The sequence below is a fragment of the Molothrus ater genome, chromosome 6 (assembly GCF_012460135.2).
Source record: "Molothrus ater isolate BHLD 08-10-18 breed brown headed cowbird chromosome 6, BPBGC_Mater_1.1, whole genome shotgun sequence".
In the NCBI taxonomy this organism is placed as follows: domain Eukaryota; kingdom Metazoa; phylum Chordata; class Aves; order Passeriformes; family Icteridae; genus Molothrus; species Molothrus ater.
The window spans coordinates 41,925,263-41,944,169 of NC_050483.2; the positions used below are offsets into that span (position 1 = coordinate 41,925,263).

The window sequence follows — 18,907 nt, forward strand, 5'->3', positions numbered from 1 at the left end:
CTAATGTTTAACTTGCTACATCAATGGCAGATTTGTGTGAGTCATTGGGAAGGGTTTGTAAGACATTATGGTGAATGTGAAACTTTTAAATTAATTTAAAGAGAGACTGGATAAGTACTTGAAAAATAGATCTCTTTGGGGTTACTGTATAAACAAACCACATGAGGCTGAGTTAATTGATGAAAAGACTCACGGTCTGAGTGCAAACTTAAAGGAAATAGGCTTGTTCAACTCTTAGTTTTCCCTGGGTATACACTTAGGATCAATCCTGAAGACATGACAATAATCCTTGTCTGACCAATTGTGTTGTTAAAATGGAAATTAAGTTATTACTGAAATATTTTCAAGTGTTGCAATGTTTTATGTTTAAGCTGGTGTGCCTATAGTCATCTTGTGTCTGTTTTAGTCAGGACCTAATCCCTAAATTTCTTGTGAGGTGATAAACGTACCCAACATGCCCCATGGCAAATTCACATTTGGCAAAAACCTCAATCTTCCTGGTGTCCCAGATTTATAGAATTCCTATTTCAAGCATTAATTATCTTGCCCCTTGTAGTAGTTCTAGGAACACTTCCTTGCCCTCCTTCTTTTCCTCTTCCAATCTTTTTAATGCAGTGTAACTAATAAGAAGTAACATACTGTCTGATCCAATTGCTGGCTGATGCACACACACTGGGAGGAAAGTGACTCGTATTAATTTGCCGTCATTAAAAAAGACAAACACAGAAAGCAGGCGTGATCTGAATTGCTTCTTCTGTTTTGTGTTAGTCTTGCAGCTTTTATAGCTCCTCCTCCTTTTTGTATGGAAGCAGCTCCTTCATATTTTGAAGTGAGGAAGGAATTTCAGTTTCATGTCATCAATGTCTGCTATTTGAGATGAATATGATGTTCAGTTTCAGTCTCAGAGGGTTTGTCAAGGGAAGAGTGAGCATCCTGAAAGGAAGAAGAGCTAGTTCATGAGAATGGAAACACAGAAGTTTGCTTTTTTTTTTGCCTTTTTTTTTTTTTTTCGGATTACACTGTGGAAGCTTTGCATTTTCCAGGGATTTAAGTTTTCTTTATTCTTAGGCAATTTAAATCTCTTATAAATAAAAGGATGCTTCAGCAGTCGTATCATAGAAAGTATTAGTTCTGTCTTTCTCCCAGGAAGGAGATGGAATGGTCAAATCAGCCAGATGATGATGGTGATTGGATCCTCTATAACCTTTTTAACTCCCATCTCCTTTTTTTTAATCAAGCAGGTGTTTGTATCCATAGACCTTTTAAACTCAGGTGTGGAAAACACAGCAACTGAGTCACTGAGTCACAGAGATGTACAAATGCCAGAGAGGATCTTTAGGTGGAGTAAGACTTTTTGTCCTGATTGATGATACTCAGTTTTGATGAGACTTCCATTTTTTGATGTGTTTGATTGAGTGGCAGTAGCTCACAAGACGTCCCTGGGATGTCCAGGTATTGCAAATGATTCATATGTAAGAATATTGTTGTATGTGCTTGAAGGCAGAAGATGGGTCGATGTCTAGCTTGGTTTTGGTTCTGGAGATATAATTAATTCTTTTGTCTAATTACTTCTTTTTAATTTGGTGTGATGTATAGTGGGGTAGGAAGATGAGGAGTAAAAGAGGGATTAGGATAACAATGTTATTGAAGTTTAGGATTGAGGGCAACAAGATAACAGTTTATAACTGGAGAAGGAAGAATAGCTGTTGTCAAAACAGATGCCTTGGTAAATATGAAAGAGCAGAAGGAATGGGACAATTCTCTATTGGTCTTTTTTTATTCTCAATTCTTAATTTGTTTCATAGTAGTAGCTGGAAATGCTTTCCAATATAACTGTGAGACAAAGAAGCTGTATTATGCTGAATGCAGTGCCTTTAGCAGACAGGACCCACAGGAGTAACTTTGCAGAAGTTGGCAATTGAACATACCTGTTGGGTTGTCTCTAGTCCATATAGATGTTTCAGCACACCTAGAATTGACCCAGTTCAAGTCATTTCAAGTAATGAAGAGTCAGCTAAAGCATCCATGCTCTTTGGGAGTATATTGCAAAGCTAGGTGAAAACTCCACCTGTTTTCATCGTTATTGCTGTTAATTCATATGGACACTGTTTCCTTTCTTTGACTGGTCTCAAAATATTCTTTGGTCATTCTTTAAGTCTTTTTACTCCTAATAAATTAATTTAATGGCAATTTGGAGTTGTGCAGCATGTGCATAGTGTATTTGATGTGGCCAGAATGACTTAAGTATTAAAAACAACTGTTAGAAGCTTCATTTTTTTACTCAACCAGTGTGCATCCTTTTGGCAGTGTACAGGTTTCAACTGATGTTTTATTGTTTGCATTGCGATGTCCTAAACTCCTGGAGTGTAATAAATAAACAGATGTCATTTGAAAGCTGTGGTTCTCTTTTCTGGTTTGTTCAGTATGTGTTGTTTGCTTCCCCTTAGAGCTGGTGGTCAAAGCATGGATTGTTTTTGGTCAAGGGTAGCAAGCATAAATAAATAAGATGCTGAACTATCTGGCCAAGTAAAGACCGGAGGAGCTACCCTACAGTTGTTCCTCTGACTGGAAACAGAGTGATCGAATATGGAGTCTTCCTTTAGCTGCAAACAGATGGCTGGGAACCTTAATTTTGGGGACAGTGCTCAAATCAGTCTGATCAAATTTCTGGCAAAACTTCCAATCTATGTTATTAGAGTTTTCTATTACAACAGAAATTGATCTTAGCAACTCTTCCTTGTTGCTTTGTTCATCTCCACTTTTGAGGGTGGAATAACTGTCTATGTACCATGTTTTTTGGAACTGCTTTTTTAGTACATGACCCAATTATGATGCTTCCAGCAGCAGCAAATTTTGTCTCCTTACTTAGTTTCTGCAGATGAATGCCTGATCTCACTTGCTTTCATGCCAGTATTCTAACCTGCATTCCTTTTCTGATGATAGAAATAGTAAATGAACTGCCTAGTCCAGGTACAGTAAGATAAGGGTCACCATTTCTTTTTCTTTATGTAAGTTTGGAAAAAGTTCTACCTTTTCTTATTGAGATTTTGTGGGATTTTTGAATGCCTATATAAACTCTCAGGTCTCCATTATTTAGTTATGTTTTCAGAAGCCTGATGATTAAAGGGCTGCTAATTACAGGTGTTACCAAGGTTTGCTTCCTGATGTGAAATGGCTCTTGATTTGCTCATGTAACCTGTGGTCAAGCACAATGTCCTTTTTTATCCTTTGACAACATTGCTACTTGAAAATTACCTAAAATTCTGTTTCCTGCCAAGAAAGAAGAGCAAAATGCCATCATCATGCCATCATCAATTTTCCTGTAGTTGAACTGATAGCTTCTTGTTAAATAGCAGAAGTTTATGATTATTAATGAACTTCTTAGGACCTTTACACCTGCATATGAAATACCCTAGGAGACTCATTTGAATTACTGGACTAAGCAGAATATAATATAAAAAAAATTCCACTCCCTTTACAAAAATGTTAAGAAGTAAAATAATACCTATACTTGTTATGGTTTAAAAATTATATTCCCCAATTTAGTGTATGATATTCTATACCACTTATATCATGCTCAAATCTTACACCTTCTAGCTGTATGCATATATAAACACAAGCACAGGTGTCATTTCCATAGTCAGTGGCTGTCCCTTCAAGATGTCTGTTGAGTTCATTTTTTCCATGTGGGTTCTATCCATCCTAGATGTCTTCCAGGACAGGAGGGCTCATGTGCTGTTGGCTGTTTGCCAGCTACATCAGGAGCTCACAGCTGGTGTAACTGAAGCAGTCCATTCTCATTCTCTGTGGTACTTGTGGCACACAGTGGCAGCATCATTTTAGCCACCAGTATTATAAAATTCAGCATTACAGTTCTCACCCAAAAATCAAGTTCTCTTGGGGTACACATCGTGTTTCCCTTTTCCTCTGCATTACCAACCAAGTATATCCAAGTTCCTGAGTAAAAACAATCTCACAGCCAGATTTGCCTTTGCTTTCATGCAAGACTACTCCAAACTTTCCTCCCTAGCACCTTTCTCACGTGCACCACAGAGACTTCATCCCCTTCTGGTATGTGGAGGTTATGATCATGCAGGGCCAGCTCGACTGGTAGAGCTTCAGTGTTAACTGAACAGGTGGCCTTCACTAAATGTAGATCCAAAGGTTTGAAGGTCCCACCACCCACTGATTTCAATGTGATTTTTAACAGTCCATTGTACTGTTCTGTTTTCCCAGAGGCTGGTGCAGGTTGGGGAGTATGATGCACCCACTCTGTGCTCTCTGGCCAGATGTCTACAAAGTTATTTTTGAAATGAATTCCATTGTCAGACTCAATCCTTTCTAAGGTGCTGTGCTGCTGCAGGACTTGCTTTTCAAGCACCATGGTGGTCATCCAGGCATTTGTGTGAGGCACAGGATATGTCTCCAGGGCTCATCTCTGGAGGTGCCACACCATTCTCTTTGCAAATATTCTGTCACTTTATCAGGGTCCTATAGTTGTTCGGGGGTGAACTTCCAGATCACTGAAGCAGAAAAGGCCCTCAAAAGGTAGCCCATGCCCTCCAACATTCCATACCACTCATGATTTTCCACCTTTGGTGCAGATTTCTGAAAGGTGCCCAAGTAAGTATTGCAGCTTTTGAATTGGCCTGGATTCTTCATAATTTGCATTTTAAGGGTACTTTTTAGTTGTAAAAATATGAGCTGTAGCATTTAAACTATTTTAAACTTGTATTCACCTCCCAGTGCAGAGTTGCTGCAGTTAACCCTTCAGTGTATAAACACTCTAATACCTTCCAAATGTTACATTTTCTTGGCCATAGGAAAATGAGTGTGTGTGCTGTGATGTAGCTGAGAAAATCAGGCTTTGATGGCTTAGTAGGTGCAAAAAGATAATTTGCAATCAATTATTTAATGTGGGGGAATTCACAGGAGTGCAGGGCATAGAAGTTATAATTGGCACAGATGCAATAGACTTGTTTTCTATGACTCTACTTTTACTTTACTGTTTTACTTTTCTACTTTACTTTGCTGAAATTGTACTATGCTGATTGAAGAAACTCATCCTTAAAATAGGTTTTTGAAGTCTTTGGGAAATTATGAATTAAAATGACAATTGATGGTGCCAGCTTAAAGTAAACACTTCTTAAAACACCCCACTTGTAGGCTTTATTTGCTGTGGTTTATAATCTTAGTTATGACTTTTCTGTTAGAAGTTTGCCATGAGGAGTCTTTGCCTCAAACTGTTTTGTTTTGACTGAAGATGAATAGCAGCTCTATTCATGAATATAACTAACAAATGCATAATTTACCTAAGCTAGATATGCAGACTACATTGTCACATGTGTTGTAACATACCCATCTCTGATCTCTAAACACCAATGATATAAGCTACAATTATGTAATTTCTGGGAGAAGTCTACTGCCATTCTGCCACGCTAAATTTTGTGAGTTTATAAGCTTTGTATATGCTAAACGTGTAATGGTGTCCTAGTAGCTTAAATCTGTAGGGAGTGTTTCCTATGTATTTCTTCAGTTCTCTGAGCACTCAGTGCTGACCAAATTCTGCATGCAACATGTAGAGCACCTGAAAATATTCTACTTCCCTTTGTTTTTATGTGTTGGTACAGTAATCTGGCCTAGGGCACTATGAGAAGTGAGATTGCTCACAAAACTGACTGAGGCAATAATTTTGTATGCTTGTATCCTTGATGTTATTATTCTTCTTTTTTACATGGTATAGGTTGAATTTAGTGTTATATAGTTGAAGTGGTGAAGCATTGTAACAACAATACATTGTAAAACAGTGAAATTAATCAGTCCTTCTGACTTTTCTATTGTTAGGGCACAGTTGGTGGTGTATTAAAATAGTTTTAATGTATATTAAAAGAGTTACATAATGAAACCTTTAACAGTGAAGAAAAACTAAATTTAAAGTGGCTGCTCATTAAGAGTGTAGTCTCTTGTCAGTCTTGAATAGAAAATATCTTGGAAGAAAACTATTATTTCTTGTCTTATAAAGAGGACTGTAACAGAGTTTAGGTACAAGAAGATATCAAGATGAAGAGATGTGCATCTCACCAGATTTTTTTTTTAATCAGAATGCTTTAGTTAATTATTCTACAATTCTCTGCAACACCACAAAGAAAGGATAATTATTGATTTAAGATCAGGAGGGACTGCTGGACATAAACTGGTCTAGCCAGCTTACACCAGTTTAAAGCAAGTCCAGTCCAATAGAGTTGTCCAGGTCTTGTCAAGTTCTGGTTAAGCTGAAATTTCCTTTCCTGAAGTCCAGGGTTATAATTTGCTTTCATTTTGTCTGTTTCAATTGTTTTGAACTTTCAAACTCTATAAACTCATGGTTGCTACAGTCAAATAAAAGTAGTTAAGTCAAGTGTGTTTGTGTTGCATGGCTGAGGTTTTGTGTTATCTTTTCTCTTTATGTTGATTGCATTGTGGTACTAACTCTTGTTATACTTTCACTTTTACTTGATGAACCTTATGTTTTCAGACTGGAATGATTATTTTGTTTATAATTTGGAGAAAAAAATATACTGGCACAATGTTAATGTGCATCTCTTTCCAAAAATGTCAGTGGATATCCTATTTGTCTTCAAAAAGTTGGTGAAGGGAAGGGGCATTAATATATCCAACAAATTTGTACATTCAGCTACACACAGATAAAGCATGTGGCCCATCTCTCATTATGCAGATATTTTTCTGACTTGGAAAATAAGGAAACAATTACTGGCCATCAGACTTCTGTTTGCAGGTCTCTTTGGGCTATTGCTGCTCTGGTTGTTTCATCTGAATTATCTTTATTTCAAGGACTCAGTGCCTTGCCAGAATATATGACTGCAAAATCCATCACAGTAAAATTGGACAGCCTGTGGAGCAGGTGAACTCCAGAACTGAGCTGACATTCCCAGCTGAACCAGAGTACTACATTTCTTCATGAAGCATTATGTAGAGCCATCTCAGAGAAAACTGGAATAAGACCCCGCAGAGGCAGATGTATACTGTGCTATTTCTTAGTGTTTCTGATTCTTACCTTAGCAACCTTGGTGCCATAGTACCAAAGTACTAAATATTGGCAGGTTAGGCTTAGAAGCAAAATCTATGCTCTGTGAGGAGAAAATAAGATCTGGTTCAGTAGAGTCTCATGAAAGGCTTGTGAGGATGTAATTGGTTCTAATTGGCTCTCATTGGAGTACTGACATGGTCTACCTGCAGCCAAATGGCTCTTAGAGAGGCAAAAAAGTAATCTGTCTTCATAAAGAGTGAAGAACTCACCTCCAAGCTTGTCTTTGCTGCTGAAAGGCCTGATAGCCAGTACAAAGGAAAGGAGGAGAACTTGAAATTCAAGTGAGAGTCATTTTGGGAAGTGGGTTTTAATTTGTGAAGCCATCAACAATAAGTAAATTTCATTTTGCTTACCACATTGCTGTGCCTAGGTTTAGCCTGTAGTGCAAAAACACACACAAGTTATAGAACAAGCTGATAAACTGAAGGAGTATATTTGTAGTGTGGTTTTAGGGGGCCTGTTGTTATACCTGAGCATGGGGAGAGGACATAGGTAATTCACTACCTGTTCATCTCCAGCTGTCTCACCATAAGGTTGCAGATAGAGCTGGGGATGTGTTCAAACAAACAGACAAAACCTCTTTCTACACATCCTATAATAGTCATACACCCTCTGTCTGGAGTTTAAAGCTAAATGAGGAGACTAAATCTGTAAAATTATTCTTTCTCAAACTGAAAGTGTATGTTCACAGTTCCAGAATGCCAGAATATTCTTTATTGGTAGTTCAGAATTATGACTGAAATTTCCTATGTGACCCTGATTTTGGACACATTTGTCTGAATTTACTGAGGGCATGTTCTGTTGGATGTGCACAGGCCTGGAAGGGAAGAAGGAAACATGATTCATTATCACTCTGTCATTGAGTCAGCTGCTCACAAATAATTTCATTTTTAGGTGGCTGAGTTTTTGATGTCTGTTTTGGTAATATGTTCTGAGATGTCTAGAGGAAGCCTCTCTATCAAGGGAGAAGTGTATCAATTATTTCTACTAATATGTAGCATTTATTTGGAATTCAGGTCATAGAGAGCTTTAGCGAAGCTGCAGCTTTGTAGGCAAGTCTAGAAATTACTGTGATATGATCCTACCTGTTTCTGTATCTATCTACTTTTACTCTGTACAGGGTTGTGTGATCCATGTTGTAACCCTCAGTTGTAGTTACACTCAGATTAGAAAATGTACCCAGTAATTGCCTGTACTTTCTACATATGTTTTGTCCTTGTTGCAGTAACAGAAGCTGGTTATTTTTGCTTACTATTCTGTAACCATTGTAATAGTGTTGAGAAAAATGAGGTGCAATGAGTGCCTGAAACATGGAAGAATGTTGTTTCTGGCCTGCCTGTAGATTTGGACAGGAAAAGGAATTTTAGATATATATTTTTAAGAAGCTCAGGGGCCAGTTTTATAACTGCTGAGTTATAAAATCTTGCTTCTAACTCAGACTGTTGAGTAGAAGTCAGAATGTGAACTCCAAATGCTTTAGCTTCTCAGCTTCCTTGTCTGCAATAATAATTCCTCACTTGCATTTCTGCCTTCCTCAGCTCAGATGGCCCTCATGAATGTGGGAGGACAGTGTTCAGCATGGGAGAAGTTTGGTGTTGTCCTTAAAAACAAGGGCAAGGAACAAATTCCCAGGCTCAGCTGTGACAAGACAAATGGTGCTGGAAATATATGGACTAGATATCAAAAAATCTCATGAAGTGTTGAGAAAAGTGTAGTCTCCTACTCTGTGTGAATAGCCTTTAGCTGAAGCTAGTCCAACCTAAAGAAGAAATGGGAAATATTTCATTTGAGTTGTCTTATAAGATTGAATCCCATGCTTTTGAAACAGGAGTGGCTTGTGGTTTTTCCCCCTGTACAGCAGTGTCCTGTCCAGCCTTGTCTGGGGTATTAGCACTAATGAAATCATTCATTCTTGATAAGCCATCTTGATTATTTTTGATAAACTCTTCACTTAGCTTTGTCTTGAATGCTGTATAGGCTTTATTGAGGAACTAATAATGTACTTCTTCAGGCCTGGCCAGCAGGACACATTGGTTTCACTCCTGTAACTAATGAAAGCATGTGCTTGCTTAAGTTGTTCCTCTCGGAAGTCATAGGATTACCACCAGACTTGGCAAATAAGTAACTAATAAACTAATAGACTTTTCTTTGGTTTTGTGTCTTGTAGCTGGTGCCACATATATCTTTGGGAAGAGTGGAGGTCTCATCCTGTACACCTGGCCAGCTAATGACAGACCAAGCACGAGGACAGACCGTCTTGCTGTGGGCTTCAGCACAACAGTGAAGGATGGCATCCTCGTCCGGATTGACAGTGCCCCTGGGCTTGGTGATTTTCTGCAGCTGCACATAGTGAGTACAGACAGGCCCATGTCTCTCCCAGACCTGGGTTTCTCTTAAGTGGATATGTGTTTGAAGAAAGCTGTTACTCTAAAATACTATGTGTCATATTCTGTACTTTCTATGTCTTCAATTCTCATCAGATTAAACTGCCTATAGTAGTTCTTTAGGGTTTTGTAGAACTGCAGAATGGGATGCACAGAGAATTAAATCTTGATGCCAAAAGTATTTGGGGAGGAAGGAGACAAACAAAACTCAAAAGCCTTATGTGATTCAGTAGCAGGATTTGTTTAAAAAATGAAGAAACATTTTGCATCAGTGGTAATCTACTGATTCATATTCACAGTCCTGAACACAGCTGAATTTCTGGTGAAGTATTACTATTCTTGGAAGGCAAAGAGTAAAAGGGATTGATAGGTTGTTGGTTTTTTCCTCATGAAGAAAGTTAAGTGAGAACTGAACAGATCCTCAAGCTGATGCTTGCTTTAGCAGGGTAACTCAAAAGAATAAGAATTTTATGTTAGTGCAACATGGCTTTGCAAGAAAAGAAAAGAGTTTTGTGAGAGCTTGAGCAAAAGGGGTTTTAGCATATGGAATTACTTGAGAAAATGAGAACACTAGGACTGGAAACACTTGGGGTTTGTTACTTTGTGATTCTTTGGGAGGAGAAGAGGCTATTTGCTTTGTTTTCATCTGGCAAATAGCCAAGAGGTTTACCAGAGGTAGAGGCTGATCATGTTACTTGACGTTCAGATTTTTTGCAATGTATTATGCATTAATTCATAGCGGAAGGGCAATTGGGCCCTTTGCAAATTTTGAATGAGCTGGGGATATGTTGACATTTCATGGAACCTTGAAGATATAAGTAAACAGGAAGGAATGCCAGGGGCCAAAACAGACCGAATGTGAATGACGAAGGGCCTTAGTCTGCTGCTGGAGTTTGCCATATTCAGAATCATGTTGAAGCACTGGATATATTGCAGGGTGGTTCTGAAACAACCAGAAACAATGTTCTGGTGCTCACTGCCAGCATTTTCAGTGGTTTTTGTTTTGAATCCTGTTGTAAAATTCAGATTCATTGGAATGGGGTAGATATGTCTCAAGCCATTAGACTGTCACCCATTCTGGTTTTTCTCTTTTGTGATATATCCAAATATTTTGTTTGTTTTGTGCTGGAATGAAAATGAGATCAAACCCTGGCATTTTTTTTCATATAAAACCAGGTTTTCTTCCTTTCTTAAAAACAAAATAAAAAGAACCCCAGAAGACTGTAAAAGTGAGCAGTGCTGAGCCTAATTGCTTGGAACTCTGTGACTCAAATTAAGCAAATGTGACTTGATGTGTCTGAGCAAGGCAATGTATATTCTTCAGGTGTTACATTATAACATGTAAAATGCTATCAGTTAACTGGAAAACAGAGTTCTTGCATGTGAGGAGAGGTTCAGAGATATGAATTTGTTAAGGCTGTAGAAAAAGTCTAAGATGGGATCATGTTGCTCTTGAATGCCTAATGGGTTGTTATAGGGAAGATGAAAGTCAGGCTCTTCTTTGTAGTAGTCAGTGGAAGGAAGAAGAGAAATGGTCACAAGTACCAACAAAAGAAATTTAAGTTCTGCACTAAGTTAAATATTTGCACAATGACTCTTTTCAGCATTAATGATGAAGACACATTTTTTCTCTATACCTTGGTCTCAAACCTTTCCCTACCTTTAATTGAACATTTTAATGACTGATTTTTTTTAATTATAAAAAATTTTGTTTACTAGACTGAAACAAATAAATTAAACCTGAGACATAAGCATTCATTAAAAAAAAATAATAACGAAGGAAAATCATTGCTTTCTCTTTCCAATCAGTTTTGGAAAACAGCATAATGAAATTTTTTCAGCTCCTTTTCCATATTGTTTTTTCAAATTACTCTGTATGGCATTCTGCTAGTTTCAGATTATTTCAGATATTTAAATAAAAACTACTAATTGTGGTTGATACTATTGCTAAAAGTTCTGTTGAATGCTTTCTGTGCAGTTTGGCCAATTTTATCCTTGAAGCTGTTCACTAGCAGTAAATATAGAACTAGTTCAGCTTTAATTTCTCTTGTTCCTTTGTGGTGAGGATGGATTAGGAGGATTTGCCAGTCATTCATGAGGAGCAAAGGCATGCTGCTGTGCTCTTTTGGGTATGGCATTACTGATCATCATATATATAACTGACTCTACCTAACTGTTCAAATAAAGAATGTGGTCTGAGACTCATGCTGTGACATGCAATAGGAAAGTTGAAGAGGAACTTTTAAAGTGTTATTGACTTCTTGAATGTCCGCAAGACTGTTATCTCCGGTTTATGGTTCAAAGAAATAGAAGAGAGCTTACATCAGGATTATTTTGGAAAAAAAATGAAATCTGAAGGTAAAGGTGCTACTTGAAATGACAGTTAAAATGCAAGACCATTTAGGATCTCTTAGCAAATTGCATGCAAACTTTTCATGAGAGCAAGATCTTTTGTAAATGTCTAAAACCTACCACATGCTCGTGCTGTGATAATCAAAAACTTTGTCCATCTTCTTTTCTTCAAAATCTCCCATTAGGCTATTTTCGATTGTCAAGAGAAACAAGGAAGCATGGGTAAAATTTTAATAGAAATGTGGGATAAATAGATCTTAAAATCAGAGCTATGAAAACAGATTAAAGTGATAATAAAATAAACTTTGAAAACCCAACTACTTAGACCATAAAGCAAATTACAAGAGAAGGAGAAAATACTAATGTAATTTATTTTACATATATTTAGCGTCTTGACTTTTTCAGGTGCAATTATATTTAATGATAATAGTAATAATAAAAGTGACAGGGATTTGCCTGGGTTAATAAAAAATCCTGGGGACACTTCTTTTATGGGAGCCTTTTTAGATATTCCATTCACAGACTCTTTTGGATGCTATTTACTGGATGCTGACCTCCTCAGACTTCCCTGGGTGTTGTATTGGTAATAACAGATGGCAAAAGCCACCTGATGATCATTGTTTTCTAATGTGCATCACTAAACTAAAATCTAATCCAAAAGTAATAGTAATGGCTATGGTCTATCAAGATCTTGATTATATTTTAAAGATTGTAAAACTTGCTCATACTCTTCTAAGGAAACCTTTTAGTAGTTAGCATGTTTTTTTAATATCATGTATGTTCTGGAGTGTCCATTGATCTCTTCTATTTGTAGATTTGAAGATATTTTATTTTGAAGTTGCATATTTATCTGTTTAATTTACAGCTGTTCTGTTAGAATTCATTTTTTAATTATGAGTCTTTCAGATATTGTGTAAATTTATTGACTAATATGTCTGTTTTATATGACAAAAAATTACAGTCTCTGAGAAACTATTTTCTCTCCTGCCTTACAGTGAAGTATGAGGTGGCAGCCCTGCAGAAATGGATGGCATACCATCCAGATCAATGCTGCATATGAAGCATGAGGTGTTTGTGTGAACAGACTGTAGCACATGGAACGGGAGTGTTGCTAGAGCATTAGATCCCTCCTTATAATTTTTTTTGTATTTCTAACAATTCATTCAAAGCACAAGTCCAAACCTACACCAGGAAATTGTCTTCCACAATGGATACTTAAACGATTGCATGTCTTGAGTTATGGGTTCAATGCTTCTGTGTGTTTATTCACTTTGCACCACTACACCTTGTATTTGGTGCTTCATCACATACAAAACATAGAGATGAAATGGGGAGAGGAACAGCTGCAAGTGGTGATGGGTGTCATTCTTGCAGTAATTGTGGAGAAGGAAATCATTCATGTGTGCTGCTGGCTTAGTCTGCTTTCTTTCATTTTGTTCTGTGTGGTAAACTGCCATCAACCCTCTGGATCTTCAGAATGGTGTTGTGAGGCTCTTCCAGTTTCTGAATTCCCCACAAGAAGGAATCAGATTTGGGCAAAAACATTAATGATTTTAGAATGAGTTTTGCTTAAGTAGACCCAGGCTGGGGGGATCCATCATTTAGCACTAGACTACCACTGAAGGCTACAGAATCTGCTGTAGCCCGTTCTGATTTTTAATATTCGATTGTATTTAAACAGTTAAATAATAGTTTAATAGTGTTTAAATAGTATTTAAAGAAATAAGTGTAGCAAAAAGTAAGTTCTCCCTGAGTTGGAGATGGCATTGCTAAATGAAAATAAGTATAAATTGATGAAAATGAATGTGTACTTTTAATCATTTATTTTCTTTTCAGTTATACTGTGATTGGCCCAAATCTGTGGATTTTACAGTTGTAAAACCAATTCTGGCTCCTCTCTATGAAGTCTGCCTTCCAAACTGCAGTGGCATGTCATCTGAGCAGACACAGAAGAAGCAGATGATGTAGAATCAGGAGAGGGATAGATGCAGGGTTGTCCTTATCATAACCAGAGAGTATATGATGAACTGAGTAACTTAAGGGCTACTCTGAGATAATAAATGGAGGCAAAATACAATGGGAGTTTGTGTCTTACTTTTCTGAAACCAAAAGCTCTTTGATGCAAGATATTTCAGCCTTTTCTAGGCTGAATAGAGACTGAGCATTAACAGGCTTACATTTTTGTATCCAAAAAGTACAAAGAGCAGTGTTTCCTTAAGACTAACCTGCATTATATTGCAGGCAGTATCAGCAGAGGCTATAGACCATGAAAAAAGTGAGGGATCTGCTTCAATATCCTATCTTGTGTTTTGCTTTATTTTTAGCTGCCTTTACTGATGTTACAGTTACAGGTTTCTCTTAGGGTGATTCATCATGTTAGACCACCTTTTTTATTCTTATATAGAACCCTAAGTTTGTTCAAGTTTAATTTTTGTGAACATAAATAATTTTATCTACCATATCTTGACTGTGTTTACATTGATGTCTATTTAGACAGTGTTTTTACTCTTGCCTTTCCAGGATTTCAAGCAGTGTGTAAAGTCTTAGAGTTTGATACAGTTCTTGGAGAGTACCAGAAGTGGTTAAGCAGTTATCAGTTCCAAAGTGTTTAATGCCCATCATGCTTCATTTCCTTCATGAAACAGCAAAGAACTGTGTACATTTCTCCTAATTTAATTTATACAAATTACGAGCCCTTACAGATTGGTATGGAACACATGTTCAATCAAAGATGTTTTATAGTGAAGCAATCAGTGAAAAAGGTGAAATGCAACAAAGGCTGCTTTGTTGAGGCAAGAAATTATTTATAAAATTTCTAAGTGCAGGAGACAACATCTTGTATAGCACATTTAGCTGAGGAAGTGAACAGCTAGTGAATGAGAGTGACTAGGCTGCTTGCTGGCAAGGGGAGAGAGTTAGGATGAGCTTTCAAGCAAAAGATTATATTGTCTAAATCCTTAGAAGGTCTAAAAGAACAAACTGTCTCCAGACATTTTTTACCATGACAAATCTAGCAACCATCCTGAGGGAGTGCTCTGCAGGTCTCTTGTGATTATTAACATATAAAAACTGTCTGAATGTGGCTTTCTGCTAGGAGTAAATTCTCTGGCAGAGACTTCTGAATATACCATCTTTAATAGGTACCACCTGGGAATTAATGTATGCTTGAAGACTTGAAACCTTGACTGCTGACCTCCTAGGCAAGATGGAAAATGAGCCAAATGAAGGACTGGAAGAACTGTTTTGATTTAATGTTAGTGTATGAAGATTTCCTCAAGTCCCTCCTTCACATAATCATATATATATTTTATAAACAATTGTTACCGTGATTTGTCAATTCTTGAAGTTCTTGTTAATGGATGCCTTTAACTTAACTTAGGTTGCATTCCATTTAAGGTAATTGGGATTGGCAAGAAAATCCTCATTTAAGATGTGACATATGTGTCCATATACTGCAGTACCTTAAGAAGTGTCCTACCTCCCCTTGCTACAGTGGAGCAGGTTTCTGCTGTGCTGTGTAGGCCAGATAGAGTGCTGGCACCACAATGATTGGGGTGGTAGTACTGTTCCCTAGCAGCAAGGAATAACTTGGGAGACTAACAAGCATTGAGCTATTACATGACAAACAGGTTATGAGTGTCTTACAGAGCATTTCACAAGTGTTTACATCCTTTCTATAATTATTTGTGTTATTAAATGCAAGTTTTAAGTCACATCTTCCTCTTTCCTTAGGATGATAGTCATCTTCAGTCGAGGCTGTCATCTTAATGGCACTCCATTTCTTTATGTTGCTTACAAGAATTGGAGATAGTAAAATTACCCTAAAAACTAATTTGTAAGTTAAAAGACAAACCTGTAATGAATTCATAAGTCAGTGACTATGCTGTCAGTGCACTGGAATTTGGAAGGAAGCACAGCTGGAACAGTTAATCAAACTGACCATATGATATTCCGTACCATAAGATAATGTGCCTGGCAAAAAAAAAAAATGAAGGGAGAAGAAGGGTAAGAGGGGATGCTGATGGTTTATGGCCTATGTCTTTCCAAGGGAGTTATGAATGTGGAGGCCCTGCTTACCAGGAAGTGGCTCGGTATCTATCTGGGAATGGGAAGCAGTATGGTTTTGCTTCACTTAGTAAACTGTCTTTATATCCATCCACAAGTTCTCTCACTTTTGATTCTCCAATTTTCTTTTCATCCTTGTTCAGGAGGAGTAAGAGAATGAGCAGATTGGGGTTCCTCAGTTTCTAGGCAGGGTCAAGCTGTCCTACTTAGTCTTGACCTGGATAAAAGCCTCTTTTCTTGACCATTTACTTTGAAAATAGGGAATGTATTATAGGCTACCATATGCAGATCATCTGCACGAAGAAATGGACTATAATGTAGCTGCTTGTCCATTATATCAGGTTTATAGAATTAAAAATCCCCATAGCAAATATATATTATTTCAGCATTGTTATAGCCTGAGAGAGGCTATATCTGAATGAGTTTCAAATCTGAGATATGCACGTCATGGGTTGTTTTGCCAGCTGGTCTAAAACTGCCAAAGAGCCTGACTTTTTTTTTTTTTTTTTTATGGAAGCATTCTATTTAAATACACAATGATCTTGTCCCAAAATGCTCTCAAGTCTTTTCCTGTCCTTTCCTAAACTCTTTTGGTCTCAGAAGTCCCATGTGTTTGTGCATGCTGCATTTATCGTTCCCTAGAGCACAGAAGAATTAGTAAAGGGAAACTAATTTGAAGAGAGGAAACGGACTTTCAGTTTTCAAGCCAACTTTAAAAGGTATTATTGGTACTTCTTTTTTTATTTTTAGAAGGTGATTAATAATCCATTTTTAATATATTTTAACTAGTTCATATTGTGCATAGGAATTGCCCATTTATTGCTATCTCCTAACTCTTGAGCGGGAGTCTCTGGTAGGAGGCCATGAGTTGAGACTAAACCTATGAACACAGGAGAGGTTTTCACCCTGGTGTGCCTGTTCGTGGCTGGCACCCTTATCCACTATGCCCCACCCAGCCCTCTCGGTGCCCACCCAGCCCTCTCAGTGCCCACCCAGCCCTCTCAGTGCCCACCCAGCTCTCTCTTTTGTGCTCCATTGCCTGCCCTGTGTGCCCCAGGTGTTTGAAGGAGCGTGCGGCGCCGAAGGCAGCGGTGCAGGAAATGGCACGCTGGTGTCCTGTGGCGAAAGATGATGGATTTTACATCCCTAGCTCCAGTCAGGCAGCATGGGAGCTCAGTGCTTTGATACAGGGATTCATTAACTCCTCACTCAGTGACTGTTTGTGCATAGATCCTAGTATTTTTGCAGTTGTCATTGAACATTCTGAAGCTGATTGGATCATGGGAGAAAGAGTTGGTAGGGCAATGTTGGCATGAATAGTAAAATTGCTGATTAGACCATAAATTAGCCTGATTAGAGTTACCAATCTGAAAATAATTTGGGGAGTTTGGCTCTCAAATCTGTTGAATTCAGTGGGATAACAGAGGGTGAAGTTTAGAATTAGAGGACATGGAGGACATTCAGTGGGAAGTTACATTTTGGTAACTTTCTGAAACCTATCTTAAAGATAAGGGCAACTAAATACTATAACTTAAAAGATAGAGCTTTGCTGAGTCACAGCAGCATCTACTAAGGTCATAGTGGTTTGGTATAGTGGACACCATTTTTTCAGAATACACATATGCCAGTTTTAGTGTTGTACATCTGGCAAAGTCAGACCCTAGTATTTCAGTCTAAGTGCAGAAATAAAAAAAAAAGGTTTCTAATTCGAAGCAAATGGGATAGCTCACAAGAAAGATTCATCTCTAAATATGCAGCCTCTGTTTAAAATACATTCTGGAGCTTGAAACGTTGTTATTTTGTCCAGGTTTGTCTTAGGATTCATTGTGGTTCTGTGAATTGCTATTAGATGTTAAACAATCAAATCTCTGAGTACCTCACAGCATCTATCCAAACATCCTGTATGGCAATAAATATTATGCTAATGCTTGTTCTTGTACACTGTACAAACAAATACTGTGGTTTGCTTGATATTAATTTTACTCTCCCTTTTGACTGTAGTGTTTAGGTAGAATATGTCATCCAGGGCTATGTAATATATCATAATTTCAATAAAACCTGAGATGAATTGCCTTTCCTTTTTTGCAGTACCTTCTCTTAGGATTTCAGAACTAATAATTGTCACACAAATTTTGTCACACAGTCTTGTCAGTGAGTGAATAAACAAAGAACTATTAGATTAGGGATACTGTTTTTGATGCTGGGAAAAATTCCATTCTGTTTCTTAGTATTTTTTTAATACTAAATACAAAGGAATTGAGGTAATGTGAAGTTTTTTTCTGGCTGAGCCAAAGAAATAAGATCATCTCCAGTGAAGTTCTTGGCTTGAAATAAGCAAGACTCAAATAAGACAAGTGTGAGGTTTTCAGTATTCATTCCGAAAGAGACTAAAATCTTTCATTTTTGTAGATTGTAACAATTGGCAATACAGATTTTTGCCTTTTATAAGAAGCTTGAAATGTACGAGCTTGTTCAGACCAACCCATCTTCTGTATGCTTGGATAAATTGCACTAATAGGTTCTAAAATAAATCTGTTTGCAATTAAAGCCTTTATCACCTTCTCTATGGTTGCATCAAAAAAGTAAAATAAAATTCTTGATCTCCATGTTAATGGATAGCAGCAGGGTACAATAATAATTCACCACACATTTAGACATACTGAGTACTACTCAAAAGCAATTAAACAAGGGCAATTGTCAGTATAATTTACCCCAGCTTGGTATCTCATGTAACCTTCTCATCAAAGGTTAACAACTGTTTCATACTACATCAGCTACAGCAAAATGAATTGTTTCTCTATTAAGCCTCTAGGAAGAACATCCTAAACAGGACATATTATTGAATCTTATAAGGAAAAAAATGTGAAATTTATCTAATCCAGGCAATATTACACATTGTTTACTGTAGGATTTGAATTTTATAGGGTTTCAAAACACAATGCAGGGAAAAGATAACTTGGTCATTGATATGCAGCTGACTGAGTTGAAAATCATCTGTTGTAAAGAACATGAAAGACTA

At 37.4% G+C, this 18,907-nt stretch overlaps 1 protein-coding gene across 24 annotated transcripts in view; it reads left to right on the plus strand.

Moving 5' to 3' along the window:
- NRXN3 (neurexin 3) overlaps positions 1 to 18,907 on the plus strand; it is a 966,298-nt gene that overhangs the window by 713,471 nt on the left and 233,920 nt on the right. For all 24 annotated transcript variants that reach the window (XR_008508436.1, XR_008508437.1, XM_054515101.1 and 21 more), the window contains one exon: positions 9,255 to 9,436. Coding sequence is in view for 22 of the 24 variants with exons in the window: in XM_054515101.1 (XP_054371076.1) it covers positions 9,255 to 9,436 (182 nt within the window). In the remaining 2 variants the exon portion in view is untranslated. The remainder of the gene's footprint in view (positions 1 to 9,254; positions 9,437 to 18,907) is intronic.